At 40.7% G+C, this 20,476-nt stretch overlaps 1 protein-coding gene across 4 annotated transcripts in view; it reads left to right on the top strand.

The window, feature by feature from the left end:
* LOC126546982 (death-associated protein kinase 1-like) overlaps window positions 1-20,476 on the top strand; it is a 153,981-nt gene that overhangs the window by 124,237 nt on the left and 9,268 nt on the right. For 3 of the 4 annotated variants that reach the window (XM_050194766.3, XM_050194758.3, XM_050194777.2), the window contains exons 5-16: window positions 58-156; window positions 1,550-1,648; window positions 3,003-3,101; window positions 5,247-5,345; window positions 6,945-7,043; window positions 7,912-7,989; window positions 8,874-9,063; window positions 11,581-11,825; window positions 13,351-13,558; window positions 15,054-15,337; window positions 17,172-17,360; window positions 19,001-19,183. In XM_050194766.3, coding sequence (XP_050050723.1) covers window positions 58-156; window positions 1,550-1,648; window positions 3,003-3,101; window positions 5,247-5,345; window positions 6,945-7,043; window positions 7,912-7,989; window positions 8,874-9,063; window positions 11,581-11,825; window positions 13,351-13,558; window positions 15,054-15,337; window positions 17,172-17,360; window positions 19,001-19,183 — 1,872 coding nt within the window. The remainder of the gene's footprint in view (window positions 1-57; window positions 157-1,549; window positions 1,649-3,002; window positions 3,102-5,246; window positions 5,346-6,944; window positions 7,044-7,911; window positions 7,990-8,873; window positions 9,064-11,580; window positions 11,826-13,350; window positions 13,559-15,053; window positions 15,338-17,171; window positions 17,361-19,000; window positions 19,184-20,476) is intronic. The other variant, XM_055062898.2, reaches the window with a different exon arrangement.

Raw genomic sequence — 20,476 nt, 5'->3', positions numbered from 1 at the left:
CACTGTTTTCCGCTGCACAGAACATTGATTATTTTCACACATTTTGTCTTGCCACAGCATGGAGACACGGCATTGCATATTGCAGCATGGCATGGGTTCCCAACAATTATGCATGTTCTGTGTGAAGCAGGGGCCCACACACACCTTCGGAACAAGGTTCGATATCATGGTTGATTTCTTTAATTTTGATTTGAGCAATTTTTGTTGCTGCTTTATATTTTGTGCATGGCATTGTGCTTTGTGGTGTGTGCCCTATCTGGGAAGTGAACAAATGCTACGAATGCACAGACCTTAAAGGCGCTTGCAAAATGTTTTATAAAAGAAGCCGGCAGATCTTTCTTTTGGAGGGGGTGGGGTCATGTTCTCATTGATCCTTTGCAAGAAAAATTTCTTGAAATGTACCTTGTATGAGCAGTGTTATCAACACTGAAATGTTGCTGCTGTATTTGGCTCTAGAGTGCTGTACAAAAACCATTGTTAGTGCATGCTTTTGTCGTGTCTAGAATGTAAATTGCAAACTTTTAAAGGGACACCAAGGAGCAATACCAAATATGTTTAGACTGACCAGATATATATTTTTTTCAAGGCTTCGTTTGCTTGCATTTGATGCAATGTGATTGAGCACTAGCAGATGTAATGATGGTCGAAAATTCTCCAATTTCTACACTTAAACACCAAGAGCAACACACCATTGTTCCATCACAAATTTTTAACTGTATTTCCACGTATTTTGGCCATTCTAGCATCGAAAAAAATTGTCAGGAGTTGTTAGGTTAAGTTTCTGGTTTCTTTAGAATGCAGTTGTAATCTTTGTTCGTGAATACAGTCAAACCTTGACGTAACAGTAAATAGTATATATACTTTTTGCAGATATCCACATGGGGCACGCTTATAATGATGCATATTATGGAGGTATTGTCACATTATATGCAACATCATTTTAACGAGGTTCAACTGTAAATGGTTAACTAGCCCTGCGCAATTGCTGTCAAAATCCATGGCATCATGGGAGGCTGCAGCACAGGAGCTTCACGGGGGTGTTTCAAGCTGCCTGGCCATTGCTTTTGCATGTTTTCTGGGTTACCAAGCTCCCACTCACATTAAAGCTGCTGGCTATGGTAAACAAGAATTTGTAATTTTTCACTCCAGCATACAATAATATATTTCTCTTTAGTGTCTCTGTAAGGTTTACATTTTACTTATTGGCAGTGCTGGTACCAATTTTACCCTTCTTCATTCTCATCCTTGTGTGTGCCGTAGTGTTCACCTTAACTTATTGTCAAACCTACAATGTAAACATTCAGGTAATATAGTATGGCCAAATGCAGGACGAGTTGATTAGGTAGGAGGTCGAAATTTAATGGTGTTGCCATCTTAAGGTGATACGTTACAGTTGTGTCTGTGTATCATTAACAATGTGTCGGTGGTTTTTAAGATCTGTCGTTGACTGCCTGAAAAAAAAAATTACCGCCACTCATTTTCTACAGTGACTTGCTTTTATTGTTATGTGCACCTTAGTTGAAGGAAAACTTGCATTATCTTGGAACAGGAAGGCGAAACTCCAATCCACACAGCATCAGCAAGAGGTCATCTTGAAAGTGTTCGTTGCCTCCTAGAAGCTGGCGCTGACCCCGACCTTTTAGATAAGGTTTGTACATGTACCTTACTGACCCCAAGTGGGTGTTATGCATTGTCTGTTTTTTTTCCCTATGCATGTACTCATGTGCAGCCTTTTCATTTGCAGCTAGCGATGCATCTGCGTATATTGCGTCCCTGCGAGCTTGAGTTGTGCAGATGTATACTTATTGCATATAGCATGTAGTATACTGCACATTGAAAGCTGTGCGCATAGCTCACTGTGTTATTTTACTATCACTTCTTATCTTAAACAACGCTGCCATAGGCATGCAAGCTAATATTACTCCACTGTGCACAGCAGGGAGCCCGCAATATTGCATAAAAGATCACTCTACCTCTCAGGACTGTTTTTTTTCGAGGCCTCCCTTGTTATGTCCAGTTTATGACATCGTAGATGCCAGCCACTGGGCAATGTTTGATACACGTGAGTTGCTCCCGAGTGAAGCTTGTGCACGCACTGTGAAGTTCTAGTAAATGGCGAAGCCATACCTTTGTCCGGTACCAGGAGCTCTGCAGCCCCTTAGTCACGTGCCAACATATTGAAGGATTACCATAAGTGTACTGCCCCATAATTGTACCATGAGTGTACCATAAGCATGCAGTAGGAAAGGAGCAATATGCAGCACATGTTGCTATCTGCACTGCCGCACCTATGAGGAAACATTGCGTTGAGGATGAATGGAAAAAGTAAACAATATACTCTTTATATAGTCCGTGTTATTATTAGTACTTATAAAAAATTTCTGCTCTTATATACACGGAAAGGCATCGCACTCATTGCAGTGGGTTCTCAGTCTTCAATAAGTGTTGCACAGCTCCCTCAAGGTGCTTCTCAGCCAAATCTAGTTGTCTTACAAGAATACGGTGCTGGCATTGTATGTACACTTTGGCCCTTTGCACTATCTTAAGGCAATTGAAATTCCTTTTGAATATTGTGCAGCTTTAGGAGGTTGGATGTTATGCATGGATCTGCTAAATATGATATTATAATTCCTTTACAGTTTTCTAGTGCAACATTTTTGTTGTACTCTTCGTTATTTAATTGCCTTAATTGTATGAAATACTTTGTGCATTCATGATGTTTGGACACTACGGCATTGCTGAGATGCTAGCTCACTATAAACAAGTGCCTCTCTTGGGTCATCTGGTGCATGACTCGCAAGTCTGAATCCCAGTCAATGGTACAGACATTCGTAATTTCATTTTTTTGGAGGCTGACTATTCGTGAGGAAGACTTGAATGAGACACTAACCTGGCTCAGTCTAAGACCTCGTTGACTGTGCCTGTAAGCATTCCAAGCTCAAATGCAGTGCTGACACAACTGCCTGCTCACTGTGCTCACTTTCGTTTTTTCCATTTTGCAGCACGGTTGCACAGCCCTTCACTTGGCTTTGAGGAGGCACCATGTCGCTGTAGCTCTTCTCCTCCTTCACAATGGCTGCCAAACTGATGTTGTTGACAATGTAAGTAAGCATAGTTTGGTCATCCTCACACCCCCTTGAACAGTTGGTGAACTCTAGGTAATGATATTTTCAAGATGCCTGGCTTTTGGCACGTTTCATTTTGAATCTTACGTGACCTCGACTAGTGTTCCTATAGTGTCGTATCTTAAATGTACGCTCTACGCTTGTTATAATAAAATTCATTTTTTTGAAATTTTTATTCAAAGTATTTTGTGGTTCCAAGAGTACTGCATCCATTTGGATCGGATTAATTGAAGTGCAGTAGTGCAATAATATAGGGCTCCACTTAGTATGAAGTGCAAAGTGGGAGAATCCACACCAGAATGCTCTGTGCAGCATACAGATGACCATTTGCATTTGTTTAGATGGAGTGGAATGCTTGAAGCTTGAAACTGCCCAGGCAAAGATCGCTTCGAAGGTAATGCCACCATTTAGTGGAAGCTGCATGGAACGAACTGCATCGTGTGGTGATATCCAGGAGTCATTCATCAGCAGATTTTTACCACTGTCATGTTGCCACTACTGAGTACAGTTTTATTTCAATATACAAGTACAATTAACGAGATCTCATGCTGTTCGAGTGTATGTCCCACGCTTATATGATACTTCTATAGCTGCTCCTATTTTGATAACCACTGACAATAAGGTCAACTTCCTGTCCCGATAACTCCATTGTAGTGAGGGTTTACTGTATTTCTAGTTCTTGTCGCTCTACGTGCTGTTGGCAGAAAAAAAAAAGACGGTATCATAGAAGCAAACAGTGTGTTTTGTGATGGCAAGAAAGGAGCAAGAAACTTAGTTTTTGCAGAAGCTTCAAATCTTCCTTTAAACTGACTGTCAGCTCCATGTACCATGTCAGATCAGTCACAGCATGCTAAGATTGCAATCATAAATGTTTAAGAAGTGGTGTTGGGCTGCTAAGCACGAGGTCACGGGATCGAATTCTGGTCCCGGCGGCCACATTTCAATGGGGGTGAAACGCGAAAACACCTGTGTGTTTAGATTAAGGTGCACATTAAAGAACCCCAGATGGTCCAAATTTCCTGAGTCCTCCACTACGGCGTGCCTCATAATCAGATCGCGGTTTTGGCACGTAAAACCCCTTAAGTTAATTTTTTTAAGAAGTGAACTCAGGTGGTTTCATTGTCCATCATGGTGAAGGAAGAGGCTGAGAGCTCCGCCTTTTCTTAATTACAGTTACAACTTTTGTAATTCTCAATCTTTCAGCCCCCTTCCTTTGATGTAACTGTGAGAACTGCCACATAGAGATGTAGGCAGAGGAGAATGCCAAATTTTTGTAGTTAGGTAGGAATGAACAAAATGTAAAAACATGTTATCAGATAAATTATATACATTTGTCTGCATTCTGGCAATAAAAGTAAAGGCAGATGAGCCAAGCTGCAAGACGAAATTTCCAAAGAAATAATGACTGGAATAAGGTTTATGAATATTACTTGTAACTGAACCAAGAAACTGCAACACTACCTTTGAGAGCAAAGGAGATTAAGCCTTACTTTCTATTACTGCGAAACTCCTTTTCATCAGTCATGTTGTTATTGGTAGTGTTATAATTGATGCTGTCTTGAACTGCAGATGTTAAGCCATTTTATGATGACAATAGGGACAAAATGTTACATGAAGGAAGCAGTAATTATACTCAATAAGGCTTTTTACAAGATATGTTTACAAGAGCATTTACAGCGCTGACCAATGTAGCTAACGGCTTGGCCAAGGGCCCATTTGTTGTCGGCTTCATCGGGTGACAGTGCTCTTTGAAGAGACGCACATAGAACACATGTGCACTCCCCGTCAACATGAAAATGAACACTTCATCCGTGTTCAAACAGAAATTCTCTTAAATGTGCGAGTCGGAACCTCACTTACTGCTATTTGTTATGTTGTTCTCTTGTTGAAGAATCCCACTCACAGAACTTTCCTCGTTACAAGCATGCACAAGTAAAATTATAGGCTTTGAATGCAAATTCAGTGTTCCAATTCATATTGGTAGAGGGCGTACATAGCAGTATGCAGCCTCTTTCCCAGTGTCTTACAGGATATATCTTAGTGCTGTCATTGCTTTCTTTTCACTTGCTGGGTACTTGCGTGCCATATTATACATGGCTGCCGCCTCTCGTCTTTTTGCAGCACGGAGAGACTGCAATCCATGTGGCTGCTCGTGATGGCCTGCTGTCCGTAGCCCAGACACTGTGTGCCTTTGGATGTAAAGTAGACGTGCCAAACAAGGTACGATAGCTTTTCTTTTAATGCAAAGCATTATTAGGATCAACCTCTGGGTTGCTTTGTAAATCCAGCTGGGTAGCCGCAATCGCAGCCTCAATAACGATAAAAAGAATTACATGTCTGATATGGGTCCACCAGGGTGGCAGCTCGATGTCAATTAGGCCACAGATGCGTGCACAGCTGAATAAAATAGCAACCTTACTGGTGCTTCACTCATCTCAGCTAGCACTTTGAGATGATATGTGATATGGATCCTCTTTGGGATTGGCTCAGTTCAGCCAAGACGCAACACCCAGTAGGTATTGCATCTAGTTGTTTGGTTGGTTTTTCTCTACATATGGATCATACCTACTGTGAAGGATTGGCTAAGAATTGGATAACATTAGAAAAAAGAATTAGTCGAGTACATGAAAAAGGAATAATCAGATATTTTGGGAGAGTTAAAGTAAAGTAACAAAGTGTCGGAAGGATTCAACAAGGAAATAGTCCTGAATTAAGCAGAAGTTCCTCATCTCCAACGGTGCATTGTGCGTGCTAACGTTTGTTCTTCCTACACTCCAGCTGGCGATAGGCCTTCCCTCGATCAGATGCTTCCATGCCATGCCTGTAAAACCAACTGTAGGTAGGTAACTGTAGGTGTAGGTAAGAGTGGTGTCAAGCATTCCACCCATCATCCTCTCTCTTACAAAGCAGATGACATTCTAGATTTGAAAATTATAACAGCGCAAACACATGCAACCACAAAGGAACAAGGACGAGACACAAGCGCTGTACTGTCACCTAAATTTTATTGACGGAAGACGAACACGTTCTAGTTCAGCGCCATGTGTGTGTGCGGGGTGATTTCTCATCCTCATTGTGCTGATGTGTCATGAATTGTGTTTGACACGCTGTTACATATTTTACTAGAAATGGCGTTGATGAGGTCATGCAACGATTGTGCTGTATAAGACGAGATGCTTTAAGTATGTGCGTCAGTCTGCTTCTAATGACCTTGTATTGAGTCCTAAAACAGCCGAAGTGAAGTACGCACAGAAGGAAATGTTAAAATATTTCATCGCGTGCATTGCGTGTGCAAATGCTTGACATTAACTTAGGTTCCCATAACGTCTGAAAAACCGTGTAACATATTTATTTTTACATGAGCATTATGAATCATTCACGGAAATTTTGTAGGTGTAATATATCAGAAAAACTTGGTTTCAACCGAATATCTTCATCCACAAGCCCCGTCTTAGTCGTTTTATTTTATTATTTTATTTTTATTTATTTATAAAATACTGCAGACAAGAAATCAAAGCAGGGTGAGCAGAATTTGTTTTGCCATTTGTTTTGAAAAATTCAAAGTTAGAAAACCATAGCTAGAATTCAAGGTTACAGAATATAAGTTGCTGGGCTGCTGTTTCACCTCTGACATTGCGCAAAAAGATAATAACATGTCCAAGCACAAGTTGCACATTGATATAAAATCATCATTCACATGAATTCAAATATATTTATAGCATTACAGCTCCTATAATGTTGTAGAAGGAGAGTATGTCGGCGTGGGAATATGTTGGTGGAAGTGTTGCTTACTGATTTCAGTCTACATTTCTCTTCTAGGCTGGGTTGTATCCTCTACACCTGGCTGCAAAAAATGGCCACACAGAGATTGTGCGCTGTCTGTGCCTTGCTGGCTGCAATGTCGATCAAAAGAACCGGGTATGTTCACCTTGTGAAGATAAAAATGGACTTGCACATTTGAATCATATGCGTTGCTAGTGTCTTGAATTATTGCTTCTGTGCAGGTGGCTGTTTCATGATTCATTTTAGAATACAGATTCACAAACTTGTGTTACAATTTATTCAGTGCTAAAACATCACTGCTGTCGCGTGAATAATCAGTGCCCTTACAGCGCTCCATCGTTGATAGTCACCTGGCAATTTGCATTACTGGTATTTAATGCCAATATACGCTTTTCCGAAAGTAAACATAAAAGAGCACCATAAGCACTAGTATACTGGAAACAAAATTAACGCTGCATGTGTGTAACTATACTTGACCGCATAAATGTATACTGTAGGTCACAAAAGTTGACAGGACACGGCGATTTGTGAAAAAAGCTGATTCCCACAAAGCCAGCTTTTGTGACCTACACATTGATTCATTAAATTAGAAGTGCCATGCCTTGACAGTGTAGAAATTAGTATTTGTCATGGAACCTGTGCCCTGTAAACTTTTGTTCCCAACTGTATACATGTTACAGCTGAGCCATATGCTAAACTTGGGTAAACGCGGCAAAGTATTCATAGAAGCGCACTGCTCTACCGTAATAAATGTATCTTGTGTTCCCATTGCATTCCTGCACTTACTGTGCGAAAGGTAACCATGGATCACCATCAACTAGCCAGAACGCACACATGGTTGAGTTATATTGCACTTCTGAGAAAACAAAGGCTATTGAAATGTTTTTGCATTTTTTAGCTGCACATAGCACACTGCAGGAAAAGGGCATGTGCGATGTTATTTCAAACTCCTAGTCTTGGCAGTAACAACGTTGTGCTAAAACGTTTCAACTTGTGTTCACAGGATGGAATACCAGCAGAAATCACTGCCCTTGCTCAAGGCCACAGTTCTATAGGGGACCTGCTGAATCGACTTAGGAATGTAAGTGATGAATAGTGTGCCTTTTACAGCAAAGCTGTTAGGAAGAGTTATGCAACACTTCTTGTGCGGCGACAGTGAAAGCTCAGCATGCAGCCGCGTGATCGGTGTCGAATGTCAATCAAAGAACAGTCAGCAATGCAGCCTGTGTCGGAGCCCTGAATTAGCTTTGTAAAGTAATTATCATTAGTTATCAAATAATAAAAGTTACTTTGTGTACACCTCACTTGGATACACAATGACTTCCTTGTGCAGTTTATTTTAGCCAGTTATCCGTAATTTTTGTTTCTCACGCCGCATTTTGACGGCTTCACGTTGGAGGTCAGCTAGGAGCGGCCCAAACCAGCAAGTATATGGGGGATATTGCTTCTGGGCGTCTTGGCTAAGGTCAATTATAATATAATCTTACCAATGCGTTTTTTCAAGAATGATTTTAAAGAAAGAAACAGGAAGTCTCTGTACAAAGCTCGGATATAGCGAAACACTTGCAAAGTCCTAGGTAGATTTGGTGCAGTGGTGAAACGGGCCCATAAAGGGCTTTGGCATTATGCTGCTGAGATCAAGGTTGCGGGTTTGATACTGCCCACGGTGGCAGCATTTCAGTGGAGCCGAAATGCAACAATGCTCATGTACTTAGATCATATCAAAGTTCACGTTGAAGAATCCGGAGGGGTCAAAATTAATTTGCCTCACGGTGAGATCGTGCTTTTGGCACATGTTGTGTTCAATTCAACAGTCTCCCAGGGCCTGCAGGGTGTGTGAAAACTCCCTTATACAGCTTCACTGTCTTTGATGTGTGAGTTGCTTGGACTGGCATACCTCTGCAAAGGTATACTTGCTGCGCATTTGTTTTAGTAGTATTGTGTGACATTCCTGTTTCCTTTTAGGAGCAACTGAAGGAAGAGTACATTGCTCAAATGATACCGGGGACTCAGCCACTCTCTCGAATAAAACTCAAGGTGCTCGGCCACAGCGGTGTGGGGAAAACTACAATGCTGGAGTCACTGAAGTGTGGATACTTCAGTAGCTGGTTTCGGCGCTCCAAGACGTCTCCTACATCACCAAAGCCAAAATCAAGCAAGTGCTTCAGTTGCTTTGTAGCTTGCCTAATCTGTTGTGTGTTGCTGTAGCGTCAACAAATTTGACTCCACTTTCCAAGTCTTAGCTTCCATCGGATTGTGCCATTGAAACTATGGTTGCTCCTGGTTGGAGTAAGATATATTGTGAACACCTGACAATAGATCATGCTAATATGAATAACATGTTTGCCTTAACAGTGGCACAGCCCTGCAGTTTACATGATAGTGAAAACTGTCAATCCACATTGTCGTGATGACAGTTATCTGGTTGTTGAAACAGCCAATTTGGGTAAACTACGTTTCTCTGTGCCTATTCTTCAATTTGAAATTTAAATAGAGAAGTAGAGATCATAATTTTTAGCTGTGATGACTACTTCTTTTCACTCAAGATGTGAAAAGGTCACAGAAGAAAAAGAGAAAGTAATGAAGAGAAAAAGTTCTGTAATGTTTATTCCAAGAGAGCTAAGAGGTTGTAATTGGTCTTTGAACGTAGACATTGGATGATTGAAGAGAACAGTATTAGCAAATGAAATACTGCTCAACATGCTAGCAATCCAACTAGGCCAAGCCATTGCACTTTGGCTGTGCATGTATGTGGAACTCAATAGAAACTACATACACGTATACAAACATACTGAAGGTACTGGGCCAATAATGGGAACATAAAAATCAGTGATGGAGAACTTTAAAACAGGATATTACACTGTGCTGTGCTTAGTTCCAAGTCACAGTGCATTTTCATCAGTTGTTGGGCCACATGCAAAGCACTGCAGCACATTTGAATCGGCTCTGCATATGTCACTGCACTCCAAAAAATGAACCTAACAAATGCTTATGTAGCTGTTCCACAACCATTGCATGTTTCGTAAAATAATTCGTGTAAACTGAGACAGATTTGTACTCTAAAGATGGATAGATTTCATCTGACTGCGCATAATGCGTAATGGCTAGTGTGTAGGGATGTTTGTTAGTACCTATACATGTAATGAAACAGTTCCCATCTTGCTTGATTTTAAAATTAAATCCAATTATATCCACGTTATTAAGTTTATCTAGGGGGTGTGCATTGTGACAGTCATCATGATCATTATTTATAGCCCTTGTTTAGCAAGTTCTGGCCACATCAATGGCAGCTTGTACCAAAATTCTTCATTCGAGGTACATCTGCAAGAGACTAGCTGATAGCAAAATAATCACATGTAGTTTTTGTAGAGGTAAGATAAACGTTTTGTAAGGGTGGGAATGTAACTTATTTGTGTGAAATAATGGGACAGAATTGTCAAAATGCCAATGAATAAAAAGAATCTATACATGAATGCAGCTGATTGCAAGTTGCTTTCCAGTTCTGCAGCTTTTAATAACGGTTTCCTTATACTTTATGCCCAATAACTAGGTTAATGGTTAGCAAATTATATTTTACTGTTTAGCTTGGTTAATGTCCTGTCCGCCACTGCTGCATGTTGCCACATTTTGTGTCTTTTGGAAGAAACTGGTGGCTTTGGGCGTAGACATGGCTGGTGTGTTTTTGAGTATGCTAAAGTAGCACTGATTGCTCCTTGTTCACTTTCTTCAATGATTTGTAAAATATAATAAGATAAAAGCAACATACTTCTTTGAACAAAGACATGTAGACACTAATAGGCAGATTCGAATGAAACCAAATTAAATCGGTTGGAGTGAAGTCGAATGTATGAATGCTGATATTGCTGGCACAATCTTTGTTATCTCAGTCTCCTTGCTTGCCCCTCGTGTTCTCTGACACCATCTGCAGTCGTGATAAAATAAATTGCCAAGTGTTGTTGCAGGACTCTAGCACTCTAAATTTCAAGAGAGTAAGAAGAGTCGTCCCTCTCACTCTTTGGAGTTTTCAAGCAATAAACGTTTACTGGAGCTGGAATAAAAAGCTCAGTGACAAGTCTGCTAAGTGAAAAGTGGCTTCAAAAATTTTGACAAAGACTGTCATAATATTAACATGATCATTGCCCACTCTCGAGACTAGAAGGCCCCATTTTCTTGCAAAGTATAAATTTCATGAAATGTACTGAGAGATCGCCCACCACTGCAAATCTCTATATGACACTACTGTGCCAATGGTTAATGGGCATGTTAGTTAATGCCTTGCAGTGGCTGTAGGCCACATTAACATTTTTTATTTGAAATTGAAATTTTTCTTTCAAGTTATTCTTGACAGTTTTCAAGGTAGAGGAGCTAAAGACAATCAGCACCTAACAGGGGCTCCTACAACTACCGTATGCGATTGTGCATCACATTACACAGCTGCTTACATGCTTTGCAGAAATACATTTGCTACAATGTATGCTAACACTGCTTGTAAGTCATTCGGCAAGCACTTTCGCAGCTGGTAATTTTGATGCTTGGATTGTGAACTCTTTCACCTCTTACGCTCTTTCACCGCTTACCCGTTTTCTGGTGAATTTCGCTGTCAAAGGGGTGAGCAGCAACTCATCATAATTATGTGCACAGTACACGCTAACCATTTTGCTTTTTTGCACAGCGTCAGGGCCCCACAGCAGCCGATCCAGCACGCCAGCAATGGACGAGTACACCATCGACACAGACAGTGAGAACAACATTAGAACTGCTGACCTCAACGATGCCAGTGAAATGAATGACTACAAGAAGGCGATTACACCTCCTGCACTACTCATCTCCAGCTGCACGGATATGATGAGCAACTCGCAGCCATTGTTTTCCGAGACTACAAATGTCAACTACACACATGGCATTGATGTGCAGCAGGTTTGTAGGGGTCCAAGGTTTTTTGAAATTGGTGGCAGGAAGCTTGTAAAAAGTCGACATGCATGCATTCCAAGGGATGAACCTAACGAATGCTTATGTAGCTGCATGAATGCATGCATTGATATAAACTTTCTCTTTGTAATATTATATAATAATACAAGGTGATCGAAAGGTGACAGAAGAAGTGGAAGCTCAATAATTGGAAAAGTATAGGCGGCAGGACTATGTAGTTGAGGGAAATGCACAGAAATACATGGGATTTTTTTTTGCCAATACATCTTTTACAAGGATAGTTACATTTGCACCAACGTGTGTTACTTTAGTTGTGTCATTATACTTTACCATGGCACATAGCACTGCAGCGCTACCTACGTGTCCACAACCAATGTAGCTATTCAGGCAAGAAATGTTTTGGTACAAAAAAATGTCATGTCTTTCTGACCGTTCCTGCCTATACTTTTCAAATTACTATTGAGCTTTTACTTTTTCTGTTACTACTGCATCACCCTGTATTTAGGTTGTTATGACTTTTGTATTTGTGTAAATATGACAAGTGCTGAGGTTTTGAAAGAGACATGAAAACAGTCTCTATTGCAAACACATTAGAATTACCTGTTTAATTGGCTTTCCAGCCCTCTCTTAAGGTACATTTGACATGCCTAAAAACTGGTCTCAAGATTATGTGTAACGGCATCAGAATATTGTGTACTTCAGCTAAAACTTATGCGAGCTGAGTACCCACAAGGCCATTAGTTACGTTCACAACACACTGTCAGCTCTATTTTTGTCCGTGAGAACCTATACTACAGCTGTTCAATGGCTGCCTGCAGCAAAAGCTTTCTGAATACTATTTGTTGACAGAAGATCAAAATAGCTACTACCTACATGTGGCTGTCAGGCAGATAAACGAAGAAAGACTGTTTTCTAGCCACTGTACAAGTGTCGTTTGTTTTCCCTTGCTTATCTAAGTTAATTTCTCTGACAATATTTGAAGGTGGTACTGTAACCTATGAAGCCGATTACCATGCACTAGTTTTTCAAAGTGCTAGGGCGCCACCTCTACTGTGCTGTTCTGCTAGTTCTACTGCGCCCAGAGCATTGCACTGATCTCATATAATTGAAAGGAAATAAAGTTGGATGTTGACTCGGCGAGTTCTTCTGTGCATTATTCTTTATCTTTGCTCAGCCTGTGCCATGCATGTGGTATGTACTACTGAAGGTGATTTGTTGAACTGTTTGGAAAAGAAAAGAAGTACTACTAGGCTATATGCAACATCATAAGTAAATGGAGCATGGTATACAGTTGCTATGTGGCCCTTTTTCCAGCCTAGCGTGCTTCAGTAATCGTAGCAACCGCATATACATCCATAGCTGAATATTTGCAGAAACTGAATGAATGGATTTGTTCAATTTGTCATTAATGTTAAGATAATTTAATTTTATCGGTAAGTTCTGTTGACATGCTGAAGCTGCAGTGTCATGAAGGATTGATGGTAGCTTTCATTTTGTTTTTTCTAATGTGCAGGTGACCGTGTCTGGTGTTGGTGACCTGAGCATATGGGAGTTCTCGGGACATGAGCCATACCTCATGCTTTACGACCATTTCGTAGGCAATGCCCACTGCCTTCATTTAGTTGTGTTCAGCCTTGCTGAGCCTGTGCACACCCAGATCAGGCAGGTCTCCTTCTGGCTGGCTTACCTGCAAGCAAGGGCGCCACCTGTAGAACCCTTGGGTAAGCAGCACACGTTGACTTTCACGCAAATGTCACCAGAGGGCAGTCCAATACTGCAGTCTGTCATTCAACCAGTTTGGGAATGGGGTAAGCTTGTCAATGTTAAATAACTAGGTTAAGAATGTATTTGGGACTTCCTGCCTCTTTGATTCTTTTTTTTTTGTCGAGCCACATCTATCATGGTCTCCTTTTTTACAAAAAAATGTTTTACGTCAAGGGGACGTTGCAAAAATGCCTTTCGAACATTGTTAAATTAGTGGAGTTTGGCCGTTACTTTCCTCAACATCCTCAACTTAGTGCAAATCTCTTCAATATTGCCAAAAATTTCTCAGCTGTACTCAGTTATGATAATAAAGCTATAGAAACCAGAGTGATGTTGGCAGCATGACAATGATCACTGCAGTATGACAATGACAACAGTTACAGCAATTTCATAATGGCGATGGCATGACATGAACAATAAAGGCATGAAAATGATGGGGTGGTGACAACACCTTATTGGCTGAAAGATATGCTGTGAATGACTGCATTATGCACCAGCTATTCAAATACATTCCTAGAGGCCTCCATTCTTGGAGTCTACATTGTGCACAAAACCCTAGATGAACTGCCAAGTGTAAAATTTGTCTCATAGCTTAGTGTTTGAGGCACACAGCTACTCACTGCACATAACCACAGGGACATGAGTTTAATCTGCAGTGGTGGTAGTCGTCAAAGTTTTGTTTTTATTTTAACATATGGTGAATGTGAAGTTGGGGATGAGAAGGCGGTGAGGACAGCAGTCAGCTCGACGATGACAGCACTATAACGACTGCACGACAACACAACAGAAAAGACAGATAGATGAATACAGCAAACTTTCTTTGGTGACGACAGTGATTATTGCACAACAGCAGATTGCTACTGTTGAAGTAATATAATTGTCTAGATGTATGCTACTGAAAGGAAGGCAAGCTGTCTGACTGCATGAGCATGTTGTGGGTGCGAGTCGTTCTGCGCAATGAGTGTAAAATTAGCGATTATCTGCAAGAGTAGAGCATAGCTTTGTTTAATACTATTGATACAGTCTTCTAGGGCAACTGTACAGCTGGGTCTTGGGAGTTCAAAGGTGAATAATTCCGTACTGATCACCTTTCTTTCAATTTCCTTTCCTTTCACTGTGGCAAGAAAGAAAAGTCAACAGTTAACATTGTTTTTTTTTGAGTCATAGAACTTTTAGGTTTGTGCACAGCATGTATCATAAGATGCTTTCACAGGGGGGAAATGTGTGAAAAGTGAGCCTTCTTACCTGTATGGTTGCACGTAATAGGCTTAGTGTAGTTTAATGGAGCAAATGCTGAACTATCATGCGTGATAGCTGCGGAGACAGGAATTTCTTGTTCTGTCCATTCTGCTCTGTGGCACTTGTGTTTTGTGCTACAAGAATGTGAAACTAAAGGACTGCATGAAATCATGTGCATTGCATAAATACTTTGCATAATCTTGCCGCTTGCAGGAATGGGAGGGAAAAGTGCCTCTCCCCTTAGAGTAGCACTGGTGGCCACCCATGCAGACGTATGTGCGAGCAACATTAACAGGAACCAAAACTGTGATGCGCTGCAACAACAGAACAATGCTGAAGCCGACGCCAAGATCATCCTGGCAGCTGCACGGGAACGCTTCCAGCACGTTTTTGACCTGCACGAAACCGTGTTTGTCGTGGATGCCCATGTTGTTGGGTCCCAGAGTATGAAGTCTCTCAAGCAGTACCTCTCCAACAATAGAGCCAAAATTGTGCAGGTTAGTTGCTTTTGCTTTTACTAACCTAGCGACAACGGTTGCTGACTCTTTCGCATTTATAGGCATTTTCATGCATACCAACATGGGGAACTTTTACTTAGAAGTTGAAGGTAGCTTGAGATAATATGTATATGCTTATCACATTCAAAGGATTTCATTCCTACAGTTACTCCTTTGCATGGGATACAAAGACAGTGCTTTTTATTGCTGAAGAATTACTTACATTTTTGGAAAACATCCTTTCCAAATCATGTTTCAGCCCACAGGATAAATGTCATATTTTTTTAAAACTACACTTCAGATTAGTGGATTGGTGGAACTGTGTGTTATTGCTATAACAGTGCGTGCTGTTCAGACTTGTATATGTTACAGAAAAGAAATAACCAGTTAAGATGTACTTTATTAAAAATGTAGTTGGTTACAGTGACCAATTACTGCCCCACAAAAGTTAGTGAGCAATTAATAAAACCTTATATGATTATTTGTGTTTCTTTTTCCCCTGAATCATTATTAACATTGCACAAATGCTCGTTAATAAAATGACTGTTTGCATATATAATTGGTTACTGAAAAGAGTAATTGAATTACAGTGAGCGTTACCGATAGAGTAAGGAATCAGTTGAAAAACTAGCAGCAGTTGTAACTGATTACACATAGTTAATAACATGTACAGTGCGGTCCGATTTTAAAGGGAACACTCAGATGTTCGGTTCTCACTTTGTTGGCACCCTCACTGCAAGTGGCTACACTTGTCTTTGGACTTGTCATTCTACTTGTCACTGCACTTGTCATTGCACAACGTCAGGGCACCGCTCAGATGTACCGAAAGGAGTCAAAGCTACCAACCACAAGTTATCTGCTGCAAATTTGCGCGATTGTACTCTTGTGAGAGAGGAAAATCTGGACATGCTCTGCACAAAAGTTTTCCCTTTAACAGTGGAGCATTTTGTACATGCTTTAATTATTCACAAGTGTGTTGCTAGGGAGCTCATACACATAGAAGAGCGTGTTTATCAGCCTTTATTATTTCTCTTGTGTGTATGCACTTTTGTTTATCATACAAGAAAGCCTTGCTTCTGTTATGCATGTCTTTCTTTTTTTTGAGGTCATCTTTTTTATTTGCTTCTCTTTAGTACAGCACAAACTAGTCTGTAAACTGTCCTTGGTTGGAAGCACTATCTTTTTGTGATGTCTCCTGCAACTCAATGCATAAGTCAACTCCCATTAATTTTGCTTCCGGTAATTTACCTTCTTGCTTAATTCGAACAGCTCTGAAAGGTTCTGGCAAGAAACCGTACATTGCTGTAGAAGGAAAACTCGTTTAGTTTGAACTTGAAAACATGCTGCTTCAGCTCTTTCAATTCCAAGTGATCCCTTTGGCACCCCCTCATGCGCGTAGTTGCTACTAAAGCCTTGAAAACACAAGGAATTCAGCAGATAGCATTACTGCTTTCGTCTCTTTTGAGGATTTTGTCAGTGCTGATGACAGTGTTGATATTTCTGGGCCATTCATTGACAATGACACTGTCAGCAATGTAACAGTCCGATGCTGATGCAGTGTCTAAACATGTCTGCACTCTTCGCCACATGCTAGAATGATTCACCTGTCAAGATGAAGAAGCAGAAGCAAAAAGACATTACAGACTTCTTCCAGCAACAAAGAGATTTAAAATTTATTTATTTTATTGCCATTTCTTAATTTGACCTTTTGGATAGTGCTACCAAATCTTGCAGTGCTGCAAGCATTGAATTAACGGGAGTTGACTGTATTAGCTTGGAATTTCTTCAGGTGTTGCCGAGCGCTTAAATTGTTTTCTTTTTTTTTCTTCTGCAGAACCTTCCTAAGAGCACTGGCTTTCTGGAATCAATGGTGGGGCACCTTCCCAACTGGAGGAAATCATCACCCTCGTTTCCGGTGCTCACCTGGCGCCAGTTTATGGATATGGTGCACATACAAGTGAATCCTCTGGCAGGGGAGGAACACATGCGTGAGCTCATCCACCAGCTCCAACTGATGGGAGAGGTGAGTTTGTCTTCTTAAGCAGAGAACTGAAGCAGAGAACTGAAGCAGAGAACTGAAGCAGCGAACTGAAGCAGAGAAGCTGCCTTTGCCACAATTAGTGCCGATTTAGAATACAAGTCGATGCTTTTGGCTTATGTCAGCATACTTAGTTTAATAAAGCTACTACATAATTTTTATGAAACAAATATTCTACAAGCTAGAGAACCCCAGGCTGCTGGCCTACTTCAAATGGCAATCCATCCAGCGTTAAGTTGCACAGCTCAAAATTCTTGTGTAGGTCATTGATCTTAGTCAAGCACAGATGTGGATAAAGGACAGATAGAAAGGAAAGACCTTGTATTAGTTGGCGACATGCAACTACTTCAGAAGATTTCCAGTTTGTGCTTGCCCTGTCTGTGTTTTCCAGTGTGGTTTGCGTGTTTGTGAGTATGGACAATCATAACAACTCGATTTACATATTTGTGGAAGCAGTGCCTTTGCCTTATTTCAGAATTTGAAACTTACAAATTTTTCTTTACTTGGGGGTAGCTTTTAGTGTGTATGCCTAAAGACACTCTTCCCTACCTGTGCCATGCAATGCTGCCTCTAATATAGCCGTGCTTCCCACTTGATCATTCTGCGTACGTGGCTGGGGCCAAGCTGTCTGACTGCCATGGACATCATAGACTCCTGCTGAGGCTTCTGATAGCACCATGCCAATCATCACTGGTGCTTTAATTGTGGCTTTGTGCAAAATCCTTATACCAGCTGAAGTTGCCAAGTGAAAAGCAGTGGTATCTTGACATGTGCATAAGGGCAGTTCAGAACAAGCACTTGCTTGTACTCCATCTCCTAAGTCATTTGCAGCACTGTGGAAGCTACAGGACTCCTTAACCTATAGGAAGGCCGAAGACCCTTCGAGATGTGTTCATCCATGTTGCATTGTCTGCTCACCACCACCGTAATTCGTGGTATACCACTTGCATGCACAAAGGTCCCAACATGTCATGTATTGCGTTAACATATCATGTACTAAGCAAAGATAAAACCCTCCAATTCCACCATTAATCAGACATTTATGCGCGGAACTAGATTCCTCTGTGCAAGGATATTACTTGTGTACACATTGTACCTTCAGCAGTGTCGCAAATGATTTGTGAGATGGAGTGTAGCTATTGATGTGCATCACGGAAAACTTTGCATCTTTCAAGTGGGCTGCAATGAATAGGCATGGAAGGCCAAAGTTCTTTTTCCTAATTTCTCTTGCCTGCAAACTGTCATCACAAATTTCAGAAAAACGTAGAAAATTTAGGTGCTGTTTTACCTGAAATGCTACGAAATTTCATAAGTCGCACTTTGTTCTTTTTCAAATGCAGTTTATTTCTCTTTTAATTATTATTAACTACTTACTAGCCTCTGCCAGACATTCCCACAACCTCTGAATTAAATAAGAAAGCTTGAATGAACTTGCCTTCTGTTTCGACGATGCTTTTGACTTATGAAATCCCTGCTCTTGTTAGAACTGAGCCCTTTGCTGTTTGAGAGGGCTAATGTACTGATGTAACTTGACTTAGCATAATTCCTTCTTCCATTTGCTTAATGTGCTGTAGCGTGTCTGTCAACTACAGTCTCTCTACACTGTGGTGCATTTCTCATTGTAGGTGCTGTATACAAAATCTGAAACGGAGGACACGGTGGTGCTCAATCCTAAATGGCTCTGCAGTTCTGTCATTGGAGAGCTGCTGTCCCAGGAACACCTTGAGAAAGCACGTGTGACAGGTTGCTACACTGTGGAAGATTTCCAGTTTGCCTTCCCAGACACAGATGCTATAGACCTCCTGCAGGTGTGTTGCTCTTTCTTTCATAATTACTGTACAATGAGAGTACACTGTGAAGTCAGTCAGAAAATTGGAAGAGCATGTGAAGAATTGTACAAGACATTGTGCAGAGCCTGATCATGTGAAATCTGTGGTTCCTGTAGAATTACTCATTTGGCTCATATTAAGGTTCCTTTGCCCTGCCGTGGGCGTAACCAGGATGATGATCATGATGATGATGATGATGAAGAAGGTTCCGTTGGGCTGTACAGGTTCTTGTTACACTTTTTACTGAAACTGATAGGATTCAATGAGTGATTTTGAGTGGGAGAACAAGAGAAAAAAGCACTTTATGTCACCTTATGACCTGTTAAATAGTATACATTTAGATGTTGAGAATCACTATCTTTTGTTAAAGATACATTTTGTTCCAGTCGGAAAGTAAACTAATGTCTAAAGTGAACCTCGACGTCTAGTGCTTTTTTTGTAAGAATGTAGTGAACATTGTTTGCAACTTGGACAGCAAGGATTTGTTTTCTGGCTAGCTACGCTTAGGCACGTATAGGTAAATGAACTAGTTGAGGTTTAGATGAATGAATTGTAGCATGGTGCATAGAATGGATGATATGCAAAATCTCATAAGCCACATGCAGGTCTGCAAGGTTCCGTCATAACCAGAAACTGTCCTCCACAGGCCGCAGATTTAATGAGGTACTAGTATGGAATGCTCAGGAACAAAGCATAGGTATGCGGTATGGTCCATTCCTAAATGGGACACCTATAGGGGGCTAATAAAATGCACAACTACAACATTTCTTGAGCCATGTCATGAAAAAGTGATGACTGACGTGATGCATTAGGCATAAATACATTAAAAAGAAGAAAGTGTCTCTGTGCGTGTGTTTATTCATCATTTATTGCTTCAGCAGAACCTGCTTTTGCCTGTTCTGTCCGATAGTGGCAAGAAAAGAAACATGAATAATAAGCTGCAGTTAAATTGAATCCTCTGCTTACAGAGTTTGGCTCCATCTCACTTCCATGTCCAGAGTATTGCTACATAAGACCAATTTACGTCAGGCACTGCTGTGTTTGACGAAAAGTTGAATGGGCGGCAATTCATCAGCAATAATGAAGGATGAATTTTTCCTTCAATGATTTTGCCTTTAGCCAATAATTAAGTTGTGAATGTGCTCCAAACATTGATTCAATTCCTGTTATGAAAAAAATTCAACATGACTGATGACTGGCTGTACATCAAGTCAAGATTGAATTAGTATTCTATAATTATGAGGGCTTGTTAGAAAATGCGTAAGGGATGAT

Source organism: Dermacentor andersoni, chromosome 3 (genome assembly GCF_023375885.2).
Source record: "Dermacentor andersoni chromosome 3, qqDerAnde1_hic_scaffold, whole genome shotgun sequence".
Taxonomy (NCBI): Eukaryota; Metazoa; Arthropoda; class Arachnida; order Ixodida; family Ixodidae; genus Dermacentor; species Dermacentor andersoni.
The sequence above is the reverse complement of the archived record's forward strand: the minus strand, read 5'-3'. Positions and strand labels throughout refer to the sequence as shown.